This window comes from Carcharhinus amblyrhynchos, chromosome 19, assembly GCF_965287045.1.
Source record: "Carcharhinus amblyrhynchos chromosome 19, sCarAmb.v2.hapA, whole genome shotgun sequence".
NCBI classification, from domain to species: Eukaryota; Metazoa; Chordata; class Chondrichthyes; order Carcharhiniformes; family Carcharhinidae; genus Carcharhinus; species Carcharhinus amblyrhynchos.
The window spans coordinates 27,380,166-27,400,915 of NC_137342.1; the positions used below are offsets into that span (position 1 = coordinate 27,380,166).

The following is a 20,750-nucleotide window of genomic DNA, read 5'->3' on the forward strand; positions in this document are numbered from 1 at the left end:
AAACAGAAAGGTTGACTGTTGAAAAGAATGTAATAAGCAAACATTTGGATTGTGTACAGACTTCAAGCAGATCTTCAGAAAAGCAAGAGGGAAAAAGAAAATCTCTTGTATTGCTGGGGCGATAATTTACCGGGTTGGATTTGTCCTGTTTTTTGTGTACAGGACATATCTGGCACTTTTCCATGTTGTCGGGTAGAAGCCAGTTTTGTAGTTGCGGTGGAAGAACTTGACTAGGGGGTGTGGTAACTTCTGGAGCATATCTTCAGTACTATTGTCAGAATATTGTCAGGGCTCATTGCGTTGGCAGTATCCAGCGCCTTCGGCCATTTCTTAACAGAGTGAATTGAATTGGCTGAAGACTGGTGTCTGTGATGCTGGGGACCTCCGGAAGAGGCTGAGATGGATCATCTGGCTGAAGATTGTTGCTATTCGCAACGATCCTGAGAAGGTTTCAGCCTTCTCTTTTATACTGATGTGTCAAAACTCAGAAATAAACGCTGGAGTAATTGCTGAGCTGAATGGAAAGATTAATAAGCCTGAAAAAAAAAATGGAGAATAAACAAGTAAACAAATATTTGGCTAAAATTATGAAACAAGTGGGAATAAAGGTTCCATTTGGAAAAGTCAACTTCCAACAAGATCATGGCAGACCCCCCAGAAAAAGAAAATCCGATTCACTCTCTGAATAACCGCAGCGAGCATTCCCTCCTTTTGGACAAGCCAATGGTATCTGACCATAGAGGATGGTTGATAAAAGAGAAATTCAGCACTACAGTGTGCAGTCGATGTACCAGATGTCGAAACCTCAGTGTTTGAAACACCTCGCACTACAATTTCAACTCTGAACCAATAAAGTTAATGCAAAGCGACTGGACCCACCGCTCCTCCAAATGTGACCAGAATGAGATCTGGGAGAATTGTCAAGCTCCCAGAGTGTCTGAATTGATAAAGTCAGAGACTTGAAGGTGGGGGTGGGGTGGTATGGTATTGGTAGCATAGAAAAATTGTATTGCGAATATGTTTGGGTGAAGAATTGAGAAGTGCAGTACAAAGGCAGTTGGCATAGAATCACCGAATTAATACGGCACCAAAGGAGGCCATTTGGCCCTTCATGTCTCCACTAGCACCCCCAATGAGCAATTATGACTTTGTGCCATTCTCCTGCCTTTTCCCTGTACCTTTGCACGTTATTTCTATTTAAGTAATCATCTAATGCCCTCTTGAATATCTTGATTGAACTTGCCTTCACCACACAGTGTGTTCCAGTCTCAAACCAATTTGCTGTATGAGGTTTTCTTTTCCCACATCACATTTGACTCATTTTCACACATTTTAAATCGGTGCCCTCTCATTCTTGATCCTTCCACGAGCAGCAACAGTTTCTCCCTACTTTGTCTAGCTTCCTCATGTTTTGAAAATCTCTACCAAACCTGGTCTTGGCATTCTTCTTTTCAAGGAGAACATGGGACCATAGGAACACAGGAATTCAGAGCAAATTCAATCCTTTGAGTCTGCCGTGCTATTCAATCAAATCATGGCTGATCTCTCCCTGGTTTCAAGTTCATCTCTCTACCGCACACCCCTTTTTATCTCCTTTTTTTTAGATTGGAAATATATCTGTTTCCTTCCGGAAACTAATCAACGTTTAAGACTGTACTGCATTGTGAGGCTGTGAGTTCCATAAATTCACTACCCCCTGTGAGAAGTAGTTCCTTCTCATCTGAGTTTTAAACCTAACACCTCTCAACCTATACCTGCGATCTCTTGTTTCTGATTGACCCACAAGAGAAAACATTTGGTCTACATTTACTTTATCAACCCCTTTTAAAATTGGATATAATTCGATCAGATCCCGTCTCAGCCATCTAAACTCCAGTCAGTGAGCATAAGCCCAAAACTGTTTAATCTCTCCTCATACATCAATCCTTTCATTCCCTGAATCAATATGATGCCAGCCTCTCCAATCTGTCCTCATTACTGACATTTCTCATTCCTGGAACCATTCTTGTAAACCCTTGTGTTCACACCCCTCCTATTGTATGGCACCCAGAACTCTACACAATACACCAGCTGAGGTCTAACTAGAGCCTTGTATAAGTTCAGCATAGTCTCTTTGCTCATTTACTCTATGTTCCTATTAATAAAGCCTAGGATACTGTCTGCTTTACTTTTTGTAACCTTTTTGCACAACCAACATTATATATACTACTATAAACTCTCCTCAAGATGTGTTGGTTGGAGGCAGACCTGAAATTTTAGTGAGGAGTTCGACCAGTTCACCAAGACATCACTTAGACTGAAAATAATATTTGCACATTATGGGTGAATTGGTCTATAAATGCGTGGGATTGTAAAATCATCATTTATTGCAAGATACCATTTGTGTGGTTTTCGTCTATAAAAATATACCCCTTTCAAATATTAGAAAATTTTGTTTAAATTCCAAAATATTATACACAATATATTCTTACATAGTCAATTGAATGTATGTATATCATTGTATTGTGTTTTATTGTAAGTCTGAGTTGTCGCCATTTAAAATTGATGGATTTTAGCCTAAATATTTTTTGTGTGTGTATATGTATGTCATGTGTTGTGTTCTAGCCATGCGTATTTAGACAGCTGTGATCATTCAATGGTGTAAAGGTCAAGTGGCCGTCAACTGATTTGCCTTGCCCATTTTTAGATATGCTTATTCATTAAGGTCCATTTAAACTCTTCTGGCCTTTTTTTGGGAAGAAGAAAGCTTAGAACCTATTTCAGAAAAAAATGGAAAAACAGAAATTGCTGTTCATGGTGAGTGATTCAGGGTGTTCTATCAAGCGAAAGGGTGGCTGTCTTTCTCTTCCGCCAGTACCTGGATCATGTAGAAAGGTGGACAAGTATGGGCCATTCAGCCCATTTAGTCTGTACCAGTCATTCATGCTTCATACTCGCCTCCTATCACTCCTTTCCTTCTAACCCCAGCAGCGTAACTGCTACTTCTCTTTTCCCTTGTGTTTATCCAGTTTCATCAGAAACACATTAGTGCTGTTTGTCTCAACTATTCCTTGTGATGCCCATTATATAAAAATTTCTGGCACAGAGATTAGAAATCTTTGAATATAATGCTGTATGTTTCTAGTTTATGTACTTGAGTAACCTTTCTAATTATTTCTTTTGGTGAGGCCAAATTGTGTGCAGTTCTGGTCACTGCACAACCAGAAGGACTTGGAAACTTCGTAGAGAGTGCAAAGGAAGTTCACCAGAATGTTGCCTTGTTTTGTGGTTGTTGACTATGATGAGAGGTTGAATAAACTAGGATTGTTTTCATTGGAAGGATGGAAGCTAAGGGAAGACATGATAAAGGTCTACAAAATGATGAGAGGCATAGACGGGGTGGATAGTCAGAGGCTTCTTCCCAGGCTGCAGGTATCAATTACAAAAGGGCACAGGTTCAAGGTGAGGGGGGAAAATTTTATGGGAAATACGTGGGGCAGCTTTTTCATGCAGAGAGTAGTGGGTGCCTGGAACGGGCTGCCAGAGGAGGTGGTGGAAGCAGGCACATTCTTAATATTTAAGAGGCACCTGCATGGGTACAGAAATAGGGAAGGGATAGAGGGATATGGACCAAGTAAGGGCAGAAGATTTTTTTAGCGAAAAAAAATCATGATTGGCAAGAGCTTGGAGGGTTGAAAGGCCTGCTGCTGTGCTGTACTTTTCTTCTTTTATCTGTGGCAGCAGCCTTCCATTTGTGAAAGATGGTGAACTTGCAGCAAACTGTCTCTTCAGATGAGGTGCCTTCACCTGTCGCACCTATTGCTGAAGAGGCCAGTATCTGAGGGGCAGGTTCTGCCATAAGTGCCTCACATGAAACTACCAGGCTGTCATTGTGGGCTGCTGTTTTTGGTGTCTGTCTGTTGCCAAGCTACTGCTCAATGAGATGATGGATGTTTACAGCCCTGGCAAGCTCCCTTGAAGTGGGTGTCTGACTTTTTGTCTGGTACTGGTTACTGCACCAGGCACCCATTCTGTGTGCTGGAGGCAGCGAATCTGTCTCTGATTTGCTGTTAACAAACCTGGGTGCTCTGATTGTGAGGGGAATGCTGTATTCATGACTTTGTCCTGCCAGGGCATACCCATAGTGTGTCACAGATAATGAAGGTGGAAATATTTGTACTTCTTTCCTGCTAGTTGTAATACGTCCATGTTTCACAGTGGTGCAGCAAGGTGCTGAGATTGTTGGTCTAATGAACCTGCCTTTTGGTCCTAAAAATCAATTTAATGTTATTCGGTGTGCATTTTAATGAGCCAGCCAATACATTCCTTGTGTATATATGATGTGCACCAAGGACAGAGGTCACTATGGACTTGAGGTAGCAGAATTGACTAAGCACTTCCAGTGGCAAACGATGTAGCAAGATCAGGATGAAGGTGCAGCACCCTGCCCCATGACCACATTCTTTCGTTCGCTTGTAAATCAGTCAGAACAAGTGAATAGGCATGGAAAAGACAATCCATGAATCTTTGTAGCTGAGTTTCCGTGTGCGTGACCAGCAAGGAAGAGTTCTGCGATCAGGATGCACTTGTGTTTTTGGCTTCACTCTTGGGGCTCGATTTTGCCCGGGTGCGAAATTGCGGTAAATTCGGGCGTCGGGCCTTTAACGCGATCCACACCTGAATCCGAGTAGACCACGACTTTACCGACACCCGATTTGGGCGCGGATCCAGTTCACGCCCCAGTTGCTTGCCCAACTCTACCACCAAATTCCATTTTAACGTCTTGGGGTCCGTTCCGGATCCGAGCTGTTACCAACCTGCAGAATAAAAATCTGAAGCCGATTCCTATTCTGCAGGGGAACCTCTGAAGCCCATCCTCCTCTCAGACTCCCCCGCGATCGGACCCATCTGGGAGGCAGCCCCCCCGGCAGAGCACAACTCCAACCTCCCTCGATCGCTGCTCTCCCTCCGCCATCCTCCTGACCTGCACCCATCCCATCAAGCAGTACAGTGCAGTGGATGAGCCTGAGGAACTTTGCTCTGGAATGGTGTTCACTGTCTTGGAGCTGGTGTATGGAGAAGGTTGAGTCCACAGTGGATCTCTTGGAGAAGAAACAGCATTCTGTTTCTGGGTACACCTTAGTTGCAAGTAAATGGAGTCTTTGTAATACCCATAAGGTTCAGGAGTGAGATGGACTTGTAAGTGCTGAAATTTTCTCTATTGCCTTTATTTTGTTTTGGATCACGCATCTCCTGTGGAATATGCTGACTTTGCAGCCAAGGAGAAGGTCATGAAGGTATGACAATCGATGGACCTTTCTGTGCCTGAATGGTTTGGCTAGGTTTCCATCCATACCATCTGTCTTTGCTCGTGGTGAAGGATTTTTATCTAACTCATCCATGGCAGGAAGCTGTAGGAGAGTATCAGACATTGACTGGGAGATGTCCTCTTGCAGCTCACAATAATGTTCAGCCCAGTGGGACATCTGTTGGTTTAGCGAGTGCTTCACTATCAGCTAATTTCCAGGGGCAGTTTTGGTGATGACAGGACTAAGCATCCTCTTGCTGTCTTCATACAAAACTAGTACATTTCCATTGTCACAAGCTGTTTGGATTTCTTGAAGAGAGCTAACTCAGTGTTTATTTTCTCAGTTTGTCCCTACCTTTTGCATGGCTGTCTTGGGTTTAACTGTGCATCATGTCGGCTTTGCTTTTTGCATAAATGACAGATGTCATCTCAGCTGAGTTGGTCTCAAACCAGTCCTGCTGCAGGTTCCATCTTTACCAAATGTTGCTCCTACTGCTTAGATACTTGAGCTCCATGGCTTCCCAGTTTCCTTGTATCAGGGCTTCCTGGTAAACTTTTTACTAGTAGCAATCTTTCTGGTGCTGGTATTTGCCATCATTACTTGTGCAAGGGATCTTGAACATGGTGGACCATTGTGCAAGCTATGAGTAAAATGAAGAAGGAGGAATGAATCAGGACATCATTTAAACTAAATAACAGGAGAAATATCCATGCTTTACAGCAGCGTTGAGGAGAGTGAAGCGACTCACAGACAGGAGGAGTGATTGTTATATGGCAAAACACAAAAGGTTTTCTAAAAAGGACAAAGAATTTTGGCTCAAATATTCTACAAGGGAGAAATGGGTTCCTGACACAGTGTTCTTGCATTGACAGAACCTGTCTCTTACAATGTCCAGACCAGAGATGATGCTATCTGGAGGAGACATGCAAAACAGTTGCTAGTTGGAAAAACAAATCTGAGAAGAGTGGAAGCTGTTGAAAATTTTAGGTTCAGATTTACCTAGTCAGAACTTTCTGGCAACCCTGACACCAGCAGACATCATTGAGGAAGTCAATAGCTCACACTCTGTTCAGACCCAGAGACAACCTCGAGTTCCTATGGCACTGTCAGTCAAGCCAACCATTGATGTCATTGGGAAGCTGAAGATGCAATAGGTTCGCCATCAACTGTTCCATGACCAACGACTTTCAGACTGTCTGACTCATTAAGAGTAACTGACTTATTGACTGTTGTCCATGTTGAGCTTATTTCGGGAAGGTTTAGATTAAAGGGAGGTGGGGGAAGTTATGAAAATGTACTTGTCCCTGTTGGCTCATTGTGGAGCTTTGCTGGAGTAATGTATGCAAATAGATGTGATGTCAAAAGATGTAGAGCAGGAAACAGAGAGAGAAGCAGCAGCAATGGAAGACATCACACACCACAAATAAAGACTCCATTTTTTTTTAACCCAGTGACTGCAAGCTTCTTGTCTCCCAATGCACAACATTATTATAGTAGGGAAATGCTGAATTTATTAATATCACATCATGAACAAAATCAGCTGAGTTGTGATTCCCAAGTTACAATTGTGAGAAACAATTTTAGCTTAAACTGCATTGCATATCTAGGGGGTAAATTAAAACAGATCAAACTCTGGCTGACAATGGGAGACTACAAATGGCATGAAGCAAACCAGTTATCAGACAATTAGTTAGACTGCCAAGAAGATTATTTCAATTCCCTCATGTTGATAAACAGCAGCTGTTTAAATGTTACAAATATTTGGCAGGGGAAGCTGTGTTTTGCCTATTAGAAAGTGAAAGTTGATGGGGAAAAGAAGAGTTGGAAATACTCTGCAGGTCAGGCAGTATCTGTGGAGAGGGGGGCTTTGTTAACATTTCGGCCAGAAGGACTTTCGTTACGTTAACTCCATAGTTGGTGCTGCAGTTTGATAAGCCAGGTCTTGTACTGCTCTGAGCAGTTCCTCACTGGTATGACATTGCTTTAACTTCTGATAGTTATAATAAAGAGATTGGCTGAATATAGATGTTATAATAACTCCAGGAGTTGGCTGTAAAGGAACAGTGATTTATTGCCCAAATTAAAGTGAAACCACAAGCTTGTGGTGAACACAAACAGGTCCCAACCAGGACAATGCAATAATGGACCCACTCAGGGGCCTGCTTTATACACGGTTCAGTATACAAGCTCCACCTGCTGAATTAATTACCAATCCTCAGGGAGCTCGTATTCAGCGAGTCCTACAGGAAGGTCAATCAGTGATTGCCCATGCAAGTTCACAGATGTAAATATATGATAATGATAGGTCTTTGACATGCTTATCAATTGGTGCATATATTTTGAATCAAAGAAATAGCTTTCAATGTAAAGGCTATGTTTGCATCGAGTTAGGAGTAAGCCTGTTCCAACGTTCAAACCTTTGACTTGCTGTAAAATTTAGTTGTGGTTATTTTACAGGGACTTGAAAAAAAATTACTGCAGGAATCCTGATGGAGCAGAAGCTCCCTGGTGCTTCACTACGGATCCGGATATCCGAACAGCTTACTGTTTTCACATCCCGAGGTGTGAGAATAAAACCCCACCTTCAGAAGGTAAAATGTGCAAATGACTTGTCGGTCTGTATTTTTAATTTACCTAAAATGCGGAAGTTCTTCAATAAGCATTGGGGGTGCTTCTAAGTTCAGAGAGATGGAAATGATGGATTCGGGTTACAGTTTAAATAACACATTTTGGCACCGTTTGAACAAACAACCTGTCAATGGTCTCATTGAAAATGAGTGGAGCACAAGAGGGCAGCAAAAGCATGCATTGGTCTGAATTTTACACATTGCTCTCTACAAAGTCCATTCAGCATAGAAAGCACAATATTGTTGGGAGGCCTCACAATGTGGTGGAGGAAGACGTTACGAGGGTGCCTGATGTTCTAAACTGCCGCCATAGGATAATCTCAAGATCTAATTGGTGGGAGGCTAATTAAACCAGTTAACGTGGTAGTGCATTGGTTAGCACTGCTGTCTCTCAGCGCCAGGGACCTGGGTTCAATTCCTGGCTTCGGTCACTGTCTCTGCGGAGTTTGCACATTCTACCCGTGTCTGCATGGATTTCCTCGGGATGCTGTGGTTTCCTCTCACACTGTGAATGACGTGCTGATTAGGTGCATGGACCTGAACAGGGGCCGGACTGTGGAGACTAGGGGAATTTCACAATAACTTCACTGCAGTGTTAATGTAAGCCTTACTTGTGACTAATAAATAAACATTTTACTTTAAACTTTAACTGGCCAATAAACGGGCACTTCCCATACCTGCCAGCAATTCCCTGGGCCGCTTGGGGAGCAAGGTGGGGAAACCCCAGTGGTCTTTCAGTAAGTTTGTGAGTGGGGAATACCCTTCCTTAAAGGCTGTTGTATGGTCACAGGAGGGGCCTCCTGTGGCAATAGCCACCCTCACGACTCCAACACCACTGCTGAAAGGCTTGCCTCTGATCCCTGTGTTTGTTTGGGTTTCCTCCGGGTGCTCCGGTTTCCTCCCACAGTCTGAAAGACATGCTGGTTAGGTGCACTGACCCAAACAGGTGCTGGAGTGTGGCGACTAGGGGAATTTCACAGTAACTTCATTGCAGTGTTAATGTAAGCCTTACTTGTGACTAATAAATAAAGTTTACTTTTTTTATTTTACTTTTTATCTCTGGACCTGTTGCAGATAATACATTAAATATCATAACTGACCTTCAAGGTGCCCCAATATGGAGGTTCTCATTCCCTCTCTATGCAACCCCAGCAGTCTGCAGCCAGTGGTATTATCCCTTGTAGGATCCCGCTATCAATTCACACAATTGGTAGAGTGGGGGTGACGTAAGAGTTGGAAAAGTTACAGCTAATAAGTTGGTCAACATCTGAAAGAAGATGATTAAATAAAGACTTGAGAATCTGGGTGGTGATTTAATATTAGACGCGAAGAAAGACTGGACACGGATATAACACTACTCACTATCCTGACTTGAAAATGTATTCGCCATTCCTTCACTGTCGCTGGGTCAAATCCTGGAACTCTCTTCCTAACAGCATTGTGGGTGTACCTACACCATATGGACTGCAGTGGTTCAAGAAGACAGCTCACCACCATCTCCTCTAGGGCAATTAAGGATGGGCAATAAATGCTGGTCTAACCAGCAATATCCAATCTCTTAAGTGAATAAAGAAAACGGGAAAAAAAATTGTCTCATCTAAAATGTTAACTTTGAAGATCCATCTCAAATTCTAATCATCTTTGCCCTACTCGATATTACCAGCATGGTTTTGTTTTTGTTGCAGTTTCTCTTTTTATCATGGTTAAGGTACACTTATGTGATTTATTTGACTCAAACCACTTACCTTGAGACTCGGAAGGGAACCGGAAATGGAGAGGCAAAGAAAATGATTCAAACTAATTTTAGTTCATCACCAAATCAAATCTGGAAAAAGCCATTTGGGTTATTGACCTTGGTTCTTGATCACTTCATTGTATTTTGGGGCATTGAACAGTTTACAGAAGAACTTTGCTGAAATTTATTCTAAAACTGCACAACAGTCACCCATCAATCCTAAACTTTCCCACAAAACGGCTAATTTCTTATTTCCGAAACAACCTGATCTGCCAACCAGAGATTTGGGTCATGAGGCTTTATCGTCGATCTATTAGTCGCAAGTAGGCTTACATTAATATTGCAATGAGGTTACTGTGAGAATCCCCCAGTTCAGGTACGCTAAGGGAGAATTTAGCATGGCCAGTGCACCTAACCAGCACACCTATCGGTCTATGGGAGGAAACCAGAACACCTGGAAAAAACCCACGCAGACACGGGAAGAATGTCTGGGCGGAGTCCGCACTTTGACCCAAGCCGGGAATCAAATCCGGGTCCCTGACTCACAGAGGCTGAACAGAAAGTGAGATTTATATAGTAATGAATAACTTTTTAAAATCTTATACTTTATTTTCTTTTTGACTGCAGCGACATGTTTAGTCTTCCAAACAATGATGCTGCAACTAATGAGGCCTGACTTGTAAAAGAATAATTACGATATTTATGTTTTCAAAAATAGCATTGCAACAAAATATGTTTCTAAATTCAATGGCTGGACTTCACCTTTATTGCCTTTCATCTGCAGTTTTCAAATATAAAATATATGAAAGGCCTTTAAACGAGAATTGGATAATTACCTGAAGGGGAAATGCTTGCAGGGTTACAGGGAAGAGCTGGAGGAGTGCGACTGGGAGAGTTGTCCTTGCAGAGGGCTGGGAAAGACTCAGTGGGCTGAATGGCCTCCTTCTGTGCTGTAACCATTCATGACACAATGGCAATCTTGAGAAGTTGCTTTTTTTGGTTTAACTTGCAGACTTGTGCAGACAATTTAACTAACCGCAGCGTAGCAGGTGTGACTGAGTCACGGAGCCTGATTATGTGTGTGCTGGGGGTGGGAGAGACTGAAGAGCCTGACAGGACCCAGGGATGGGGCGCAGAGGTCTTGCTGAACCTACCAGCTGGACCACATTGTTAATTGAGGTGTGGGAATGGACCAAGTGGTTGCTTGAAATTTCACTTCATCATCATTTGAGAGTCAGAAATAAACTGTTCAGAATGCATATTCAGAAAATGAATCAGGTTAAAGATGTGACTGGGGAGTCTGAAGGCTGCCTGTGGAAGAAGTGTGTTTGAATGTGTAGTGTGCTGCTGCCTTGCTGGGTTCCTGTACAGACAAGCCTCCTTGGGCGCTATGGAGGTGACTATGAAATCATATCCCAGGCTGAGTCAGAGATTTTAGGAAATAAAGAGTAAGGGGAGAAAATTGGCAGGATGATGAAAGAATAAAAATGTGATGAATTGAAAATCCAAGTTGATGCTGTATATTTTAACCCAAGTCCATGACTTCCTATTTGTCTAGAGTGTTACCAAGGGATTGGGACAACCTACAAAGGAGCTGTCTCTAAAACTAGGACTGGCATACGGTGTGCACCCTGGGTAAATTACAGAAGGTAAGACTCAAATTGCTCTGGTTGTCAAGAATTGGTTGGTTTGTTGTTGGATAAATAACACACTTGTGTCTAATAGAGTAGCATTTAGCATGCCTGTCACTATCACACCTTCAAACGTCGATGCACTGTATCAGCATTTTATTAATTTGAGGGGTGTGTGTCTTGCTGGCTAGATCAGAATTTATTGCCCACCTTTAGTTGCCCTTGAAAAAGTGGTGAGCTGCCTTTTTGAACTGCTGCAGTCCACGTACTGTAGGCACACCCATGTTGCTGTAAGGAAGCGAGTTCCAGGATACTGACCCAGTGATAGTGAAGGAACGGTGATGTATTCCCAAGTCAGGATGGTGTGTGGCTTGGAAGGAAACTCTGAGGCAGTGGTGTTACATGTACCTGCTGCCTTTTTCCTTCTAGTCAAGGTGATAGAAGTTGTGTTTTTGGAAAGTTTTAGAAGCATCCCTTACCCTTCTTGTTGTGAAATGATAAGGGGCATCATCGCTCTCCCCCCATTTCCCCGATGCTACCAGTAAACTGGGCGGCATTCTGGAAGCACAGAAGAGGTGTGCATCGTACATTTAATCCCTCAGTTGCTACCGATTTACAGGGGGCTCAGGGATAACGGACGTCAGTTAGCTCGTTAATGAACCTAAAATCCTGCTGCCGCCCGGGAATCCTATGTCAGTGCTGTTGGCAGGACCGGAGAATCCCACCAATGTGAACGACTGGAGAATTCCGGCCAACCTGAGTGTTGAAGTTCTGTTTGCATCATTTGACCATGTCATTGCGTACTGTCATGATAGAATCTAAGTGCAAATGTTCTTTAAAATTAATAGATTTAGTACCATTGATGGTTTTATTTAATTTTAAAGTCTTCCGAGATTGTTTTTCCTTTGAAAAACAATCATGCTATTGAACAATTTACTGAACCTTTTACCACCTTTTCTAATTTCTCTCCTTTCAAATTGCTCACATATCTTGCGCTGAAAAACAGACTTTCCTTATTAGTCAAGACAATTCTTTCATTTGATTCCCTTCCATCAGATTCTTTCCCATAAATTTGAATTTTTGAACTATCAAGTGGTTTAGTCACATTACACTATTGACCTGTTGTGTTGATTTTCAATCTGGAAAGGTGAAAGGTCACTCTTCAACTTGGTGTTAATTCAATAGTTGGATTGTGTTGTTATGGGCAAACTTCTTTTCTGGATCTGTTGTGTCTACTACTCTGTGCAAATAATCTTTGAATCAAATTTGAAGATTGAAATGTCCATCCTGATAATGTACATGGCTTGTTGCACTAATTAAGGAACCATACTCACTATTCAAGATGAAGGAGCTCCCATAGGCTCAGCCTGATCACTTCCTCATCCGGCCTGTCTAGGAGAAACTGTGGCCTGGATTTTTTTGTGGATTTGTGGAGATTCCATGGAAGTTCAAATGGTGGCCTGATTATGGTCTTGCTGTCATTCCTGGCAGATCCCAACTTCATCAGTAGGGAAAAGGGGGTGGGACATGCTTTTCACATTGAGCTACTGTAGTTGTTATGATATTCCCACAATAGTGCTAGATGGGGATTTCCAGGATTTTGACCCAACCACAGTGATGGAATGGTGATACTTGTCCAATTCGAAGTGCCTTTCTCAGAGGCATCTGGATGGTTACATGAATGGGGAGGGAATAGAGGGATATGGTCTGAGTAAGACAGAAGGTTTTTTTTTCAGTTTAGATAGGACTTCATGATTGGCACAAGCTTGGAGGGCTGAAGGGCCGGTTCCTGTGCTGCAGTTTTCTTTATTCGTTGTGTGTGACTTGGAGGGTTCTTGATCGTAATGGTGCTCCCATGTTCTTGTCTGCCTTTTGTGGTGGGCGTTACAAGGGAGGGGGTTGCTATTGGAGTAACCTTGTTGAGTTGTTGCAGTGTATATTTACAGTGCAGCAATATTGCCTAAGTGGATATTGAGTCCAGTGGCAGAGGCCACAGAATAAGTGAATTACTCTGCCTTGAATAGTGTTGAGCTTATGATGGTTCACCCATCTAGGCAGACTGCGAATGCTAGTGCTTCGTCCACAGGCACATTTGGCGAATACTCAAGTTTTTGCAATTGTGGGTTGCTTGCCTGCTCCCTGCTCAGTTGCTTGCAGAGCCCAGGCAAGATTTCGCAAAGTCACCAATAAAATTAGACCAGTCATTTCAAATCTAATCATATTCTTAATAAGTAAGATGTGTGGCTGGAAAGGTTAAAACATCCATCCTGTCGTAATCTGTTCAGAGGTGAACAAGGCTTATCATTGTGTAACTGTTGACCTGTCTCTATCTGCAGAACCAGTTTGTACAGCAATAATGAAGGCTTGGTGGAGAACTACTGTCGCAATCCAGATAAAGATAAACATGGTCCCTGGTGTTTCACAGATGATCCTCTCACTCTTTGGGACTACTGTGCAATAGAATCTTGTAAGTACTTGACAAAATTCCCTGTAGGTTGTAGGACTCCCAATTCAAAGTCTTGCTTAGCCGAAACACAGATCAGAGAATTGGATCAGGAGGAGCCCTGTGTTTCGTTACAAGATTTCTGATTTGTCTGCTGTTCATTTGAATGGCAAAAAAGTTGGAATTTCACTGAATCAGGTGTATGGACATCCATGCTCAAGTCGTCAAGTGAGATTCTCAATTTTGGGGCTGTTGACTTCACTCCTTGTATGATGCAATGCAAATATTTTGGAGAAATTTTGTCAAGGCCTGTGGCTATATGTTAAAGCATGAGGACGGCATTGGGGCATGGTGGTTAGCACTGCTGCCTCATAGCGTAAGGGAACCAAGTTCAATTCTGGCCTCGGGTGGAGTTTGCACGTTTTCTCTTTGTCTGCGTGGCTTTCATCTGGCTGCTCTGGTTTCCTCCCGCACTCCAAAGATGTGCAGGTTAGTTGATTGGCAATGCTCAATTGCCCATTAGTGTCAGGGAGAGTAGCTGGGTTAGTACATGAGGTTACGGGGATATGGCTTGGGTGGGGTTGTTGTCGGTGCAGGCTTGATTGGCCAAATAGCCTCTTTCTGCAGTGTAAGGATTCTACGAGTGAATGACACATTTCACCTATGGGTTCCCCAGCAACACTGGAATGGATGTTGCAACCTTTGTCTGCATCAGTGTTTTTTTTCAAAAGCTCTGTCAGTCTGTGAAGTTACTCTGTCTTGAATAGTGTTGAGCTTATGATGGTTCACCCATCCAGGCAGACTGTGATTCAGGTCGCAACGCTCTAAATGCGTATACATCCAACCTGTAAAAATCCTCTCCAACAACTTCCCCACCACTGACGTGAGGAAAAGCAAGAATGGGGAACAGAAAAAAACAAATAATTTAAACGAGCATCTGTTGCCTCTACATTTAAACAAGATAATAGCTGGGATTTTCCTGTCCCAATAGTGGTAGACATCGTCGCAGACAGGATGGAAAATTTGGAGAGCATCCAGAAGTCAATTGACTGGGAAATCCTGCCCAATGTGTTGGTTGTAGCTTTTTGATGCTTGTTTTTTTTTCATTATTCAAAGCATGAAATGTGATCTGCTTAAAGTTTTTATAAAAGCTGGTTATAAATGTTTAATGCTCTAAAAAATTACCTTGAAATTCAAACCCTTATATATTCTAAAAATGACATCTGTATGTTATAGTGGTATATACTTGACTGCCAGAGCACAGCCTTTTGCTGTAGGAGTTCTATGTATTTCCACACACGTGCAATCGAATCTACGTTATATCTTTTTTGAAAATGCCGTCCATTTGAATTTTAATTGGCATCAAGTTAAGATTTTAATTTTTTAAAATTAATTATGATTGCAATTCATTGCATTCTGCATGGCTGGTTTTAAATCCTATTTTTGTTCATGCTTTCTTGTGCTTAATAATTTTGGTAATGCATGTGCTAAAATTGGACTGATACAGGAAGGATTACCTTCTTAGGCTTTGCTTTAGGTATGTGTTTAAGGCTAAATGTGTATTTATCATGCATTTCAATCCATTGTGTCAAGGAATAACTTGCCTTATAGTAACTTCATGTTCTTTCTGTTTAGGTGACAAAACACCCAAATTAACCTTAACAGGTATGTTTCTTGTATTATCATTTGTTCTAATTTTGGTTCTTAGTGAGAATCTGTCACCTGAATAGAAACTTGAACATACGAAATAGGAGCAGTAATATGCCATTCTGCCCTTCAAGCCTACTCTGCCATTTGATAAGATCGTGGCTGATTTGTTTGTGTTTCAAGTTTTACATTCCCATCTACCCTTGATTACCTTTGATTCCCTTCCTAACAAGAACACATCTACCTCCATCTTAAAAATATTCAATGACCCTGCCTCCACTGCCTTCAGAGGTGAGAGTTCCAAAGTTGCACAATACCCTCTTAGAGAAAAGATTTCTCCTCATCTCGGTCCTAAAAAGGTGACCGCTTAGTCAGGACTGTCTCATAAGAGGAAATGTGATTTCCATGTCCACCTTGTCAAAACAGTCCAGGATCCTGTATACTTCAACAAAGTCACCCCTCATTCTTCTAAACTTCAGTGGAAACAAACCCAGTCTGTCCAAACTTCCTGCTTGAGATAACTTAGTGCATGTTAGTGGTTAAACTCCCACATGAACAAAGTGTTCATGTTCTTTTTGCTTCCTCACAGTCTTCTGATTTTGGTGATTTAGAGATATTATTAATCTAAAATCTTCCCTTCAACCGTTGCAAGAATGTACAAACAGGAGGAAAGCCCCTCATGCCAATTTTGTCATTTGAGGAGATCATGACTGAGGTACACTGGCTTTTGCCCAGTGCCCCTGATTTCTCTTTGTTAACATATATCCACTAATCTTACTTCTAAATGTAATATTGATTAGCATTAGTTGCAGTTCACAGCATCAAGTTCTAGACTTCTACTAGCCTTTGGACTTGTAGGTCTGTCAGCTTGTTAAAAGAATTAATGTTCTTTCTTGCAATTGTTCGAATAACCACCAGCAATAAATTTTTTTGTAGTTGATTAAGAAATTCAATCAGGACTATGTAGGGAATTGTATTGAACAATGTTGAATAATTTATTTGAATCACTTGTTGTAGTGTGATGGATCAAGAGGGTAGTTCCATTTTTTATGCGTGTATTTAAAAATTAAAAAAAAGCTAACATCTTGAATGTCTTTGGAGTCCAACGTTTTGCCATTTTTTAAATTTAAAGTGTATTTATTAGTCACAAGTAGGCTTATGTTCACACTGCAATTAAGTTACTGTGAAAATCCCCATTTTGTTGGACTCTTTGTGACATGTTTGGTTTTTATTTCTTCTTGGATGCATGCGACTTCCAAAAACAATGCCCACACAATACGTAAAGCATTTATCTTCCTGTAATGACACTTCCTTGTAGCTGTATTAATGTCTTCACTCTGTAGAGATGTAAAAATGTTTCCACGTTTCAAGTCTTGGACTTACCTTTTTTATTAGCTCTACGTATTGAATGTGCATTCCATGCATAAATACACTCACATTTCAATTCTACTTGATATATATGTGGAATACATTTCAGAATGACCCCATCTCAGTCGTTTTAAAAGATGTATGACTTGCTATTCATAGTGAGATAACATCAGTAAGCAAAATAGGTTGTTGAAGGGATGGGAAGAATAGGGGGTGGGGGGGACAGTGGAGAGTTTGAAACACTGCTGTTGAAAATGTGCTTCAGATTTTAGTTTCAGGGTTATTCAAAGTTTGAGTGCCCTAATCTTAAAAGGGCAGTGCTTTCTGTTGTAGTTGTTTTTCTGAAGTTTCTGTTTTAATGATGATCTCCTATATCTTCCTCCTCTCTTCGATCCCCAGGCACTCATGCATGTTCACGAAAAACAATGATGAGAATAGTCAATGGATTTCGGGCAAAAGCAAAAACATCCAGCTGGATGGTTAGTCTGCGACACAGGTAAACCAGTTTGATTTGTGAACAGCCCTTTCTAGTTATTCCACAACTTTGCTTTTGAATATGATCAAGTATCTGTCCGTCTGAGGCCCAAACAAACATCAGGAACAATATGTTTTTTCACCTTCACTCTCTGTAAACATTATGAGTGGGCTTTTACGGCCTGGCTTGGGCATAATTATAAAATCGCGCCCAAGGCCACTGGAGATCTCCATTCTGGGAATCTTGCCCGCCTTTATTCCAGTGTGGATGAAGTGGTAGGGTTTTGACTGATATGTGCCATGGATGTCTTGAAGCACCGAACTGGATATTTATTTCAGTCCCTATTCATGTTCTCTCTTACTGCCATGGCATTGATGAATTCAGATTGGCTGCCACGTTGTCTATCTGATACTAGGTAAAGTTGCCGCATCTTTCCATTTTTGTGGTTTTGTTTACTATTTTCCTGAAAGTTGTTGTCGTGTTCCAACTGTGCCACTTGGACCTGCAGCTTTGTAAGTTGCAGTGTGCCAGACCATGCATTGACTTTATAGACCGAGCCCCAATATCCCCTCCAATCTGGAGTTTCTAATTCCAGAAAATCAATCTAGAATTGAAAGACCTGATTTCAACAGCAATTGAGGTTATTGTAATGGCACATTGGCACAGTATTTAGTACTGCTGCCTCACAGCACCAGAGACCTGACTTTGGGTGTCTGTGTGGAGTTTGCATATTCTCCCCGTGTCTGCATGGATTTCCTTCAGTTTCCTCTCATGGTCCGAAGATGCGTGGATTGAATGGATTGGCCACACTAAATTGCCCTTTAGTGTCCCAAGATATGTAGGGTAGGGGGGATTAGTGGTATAAATGTGTGGGGTTATAAGGATAGGGTCTGGGCAAGATGCTCTATTAGAGCGGGTCTGCGTAGACCTGTTGGGCTGAATGGCCTTTTTCTGCACTGTAGTGTTTCTGTGATTCTAATGTGACTTTTCAAGAGTTTGAAATGGATGTTGTAGATCAGCCAGCTGGTATATACCCTGTGCAAAGGATTGCAACACCAAGGAGAATTGGGCAGGATTTATAATGAGCAGCAATATCCAATATTGCACACCATTTCCCAAATCTAAAATCACCTCTAGCAGTGATGTTTTAGTGAATTCTGAATTGGATTTTTAAAAATATAAATGATATATTCATACGCTTATTACAATTTATTTGGTTTTGAATCATTTTTCAGTCTTTCCCAAGTATTCACCCCACAATCTCCTTTATTACTCCAGGTCAGAGCAGCTGAGAGGTAGAGAAATATTTGGTTGAATTACTGAACTTTTATCCGGACATTAAGAAAAGTAACAATTTTGTGAAGTTCTTAGTGCTTTGTTCCAATACGGCCACTTCCTGGTTGATGAAAAATAAGTATTAGGTTGGCTTATTCCAGATGTTTTGACTCCAGAAGGCATTAAAATCAAACAATGTGGGGCTGCCTTCGGAGGGCTTTTCTCGCTGGTTAAACATCCAGTATAGTGTGACGTCAGGTCGAGAAAGTGTTCAGCAATTCTTTGCACATCCCGGAGGCATTATGAACTTATCAAGGTGTCCTTCTATGCTGTGAGAATGCAAATGCAACTCTGCCTCACTCCTTTCTCACATTTAAGAAGCACAGTGGCCTGGGACTGTAGAACTTGAATATGGCTGAAAGGAATGAAACATTACTGAAATTTTTCACCTTTCATCAGGACAAATGCAAGAATGCCAAAGTATCAAACGGTCACAACAACTGATACTTCAGGATAAAGATGGTACTGATTGATCGGCACTTTGTCCCTGATTGGCAAGGCATTGCCATTGGAGAACATAAGAACATAAGAAATAGGAGCAGGAGTAGGCCATCTAGCCCTTCGAGCCTGCCCCGCCATTCAGTAAGATCATGGCTGATCTGTTGTGGCTCAGTTCCACTTTCCCGCCCTCTCCCCATAACCCTTAATCCCCTCTCTTATCAAGAACCCATCAACCTGCTTCTTAAAAATATTTAGCGAGGCAGCCTCCACCACTTCAACGGGCAGAGAATTCCAGAGATTCACCACCCTTTGAGTGAAGAAGTTCCTCCTCAACTCCGTTCTAAACCGCCTCCCCTTTATCTTGAGGCTGTGCCCCCTAGTCCTACTGTCTTTTTTGAGCGGGAAGAGTCTCTCCACCTCTATCCTATCCATCCCATTCATCATCTTATACGTCTCAATGAGATCTCCCCTCATTCTTCTAAACTCTAACGAGTACAAGCCTAGTTTATTCAGCCTCTCCTCATAGCTCAATCCCCTCAACTCCGGTATCAGCCTAGTAAACCTCCTCTGCACTCCCTCCAGGGCCAAAATATCCTTGCGCAGGTGCGGCGCCCAAAACTGCACACAGTACTCCAGCTGCGGCCTCACCAATGCCCTATACAGCTGCAGCAAGACCTCCCTACTTTTATATTCAATCCCCTTGCTATGAAGGCCAGCATCCCATTAGCCTTCCTGACCACCTGCTGCACCTGCAAGCTGGGTTTTTGCGACTCATGCACAAGGATCCCGAGGTCCCTCTGCAACGTAAGCAACAAAGAACTAATGACTCCCTGAGGTCTTGAATAATTCAGCAACGAGTGAATATATTCCCCTTGTTTGCAGTGAATGTATGATTTTATGTTGCTTCAGCAAGTGTAAATAAGCCTCATTACGAGCATGACTGATTTTTTTTAACGCATTCATCAGATGTGGGTGTCACTGACTGGGCCAAAAAAAAAACAGCTGAAAGAATATGCTATTTGATTCAATCAGCAGCCACCAGAACATACATTCCTGACCTGCTGGTAGAAATGATATTGAAAGGATTATTATAGATTATTATAGAAAGGATATTATTAAACTAGAAAGGGTGCAGAAAAGATTTACTAGGATGCTACCAGGACTTGATAGTTTGAGTTATAAGGAGAGGCTGAATAGACTGGGACTTTTTTCTCTGGAGCGCAGAAGGCTGAGGGGTGACCTTCTTGAGGTCTATAAAATAATGAGGGGCTTAAATCAGCTAGATAGTCAATATCTTTTCCCAAAGGTAGGGGCATCTAAAACTAGAGGGCATAGGTTTAAGATGAGAGGAGAACGACACAAAAGGGTCCAGAGGGGCAATTTTTTCACACAGGGTGATGAGTGTCTGGAACAAGTCGCCAGAGGTCTTCGCAGAGGCGGGTACAATTTTGTCTTTTTAAAAAGCGTTTAGACAGTTACATGGGTAACATAGAGGGATATGGGCCAAATGCAGGCAACTGGGACTAGCTTTGGGGCTTAAAGAAAAGGCGGCATGGACAAGTTGGGCCAAAGGACCTGTTTCCATGCTGTAACCCTCTATGATTCAATGATTGGGCAACACTTGATGAACAATTCTGAGTGCACTAATAGCTACACTAACAACCAATTTATAATGATTAGCCAAGCTCATTTATGCTTGCTGGAATTCACATAGATTGATGGGCAAGGATCCATTCTCTGGAAACAAAAGGAACATCCAA

The 20,750-nt window shown here is 42.0% G+C and overlaps 1 protein-coding gene across 1 annotated transcript in view; it reads left to right on the forward strand.

Moving 5' to 3' along the window:
• Nucleotides 1-20,750, forward strand: part of LOC145355638 (hepatocyte growth factor-like) — a 47,224-nt gene that overhangs the window by 25,566 nt on the left and 908 nt on the right. The window contains exons 9-13 of the mRNA XM_080207882.1: nt 7,746-7,879; nt 11,209-11,299; nt 13,618-13,748; nt 15,360-15,389; nt 17,139-17,235. Of these exons, the coding sequence (XP_080064008.1) occupies nt 7,746-7,879; nt 11,209-11,299; nt 13,618-13,748; nt 15,360-15,389; nt 17,139-17,235 (483 nt within the window). The remainder of the gene's footprint in view (nt 1-7,745; nt 7,880-11,208; nt 11,300-13,617; nt 13,749-15,359; nt 15,390-17,138; nt 17,236-20,750) is intronic.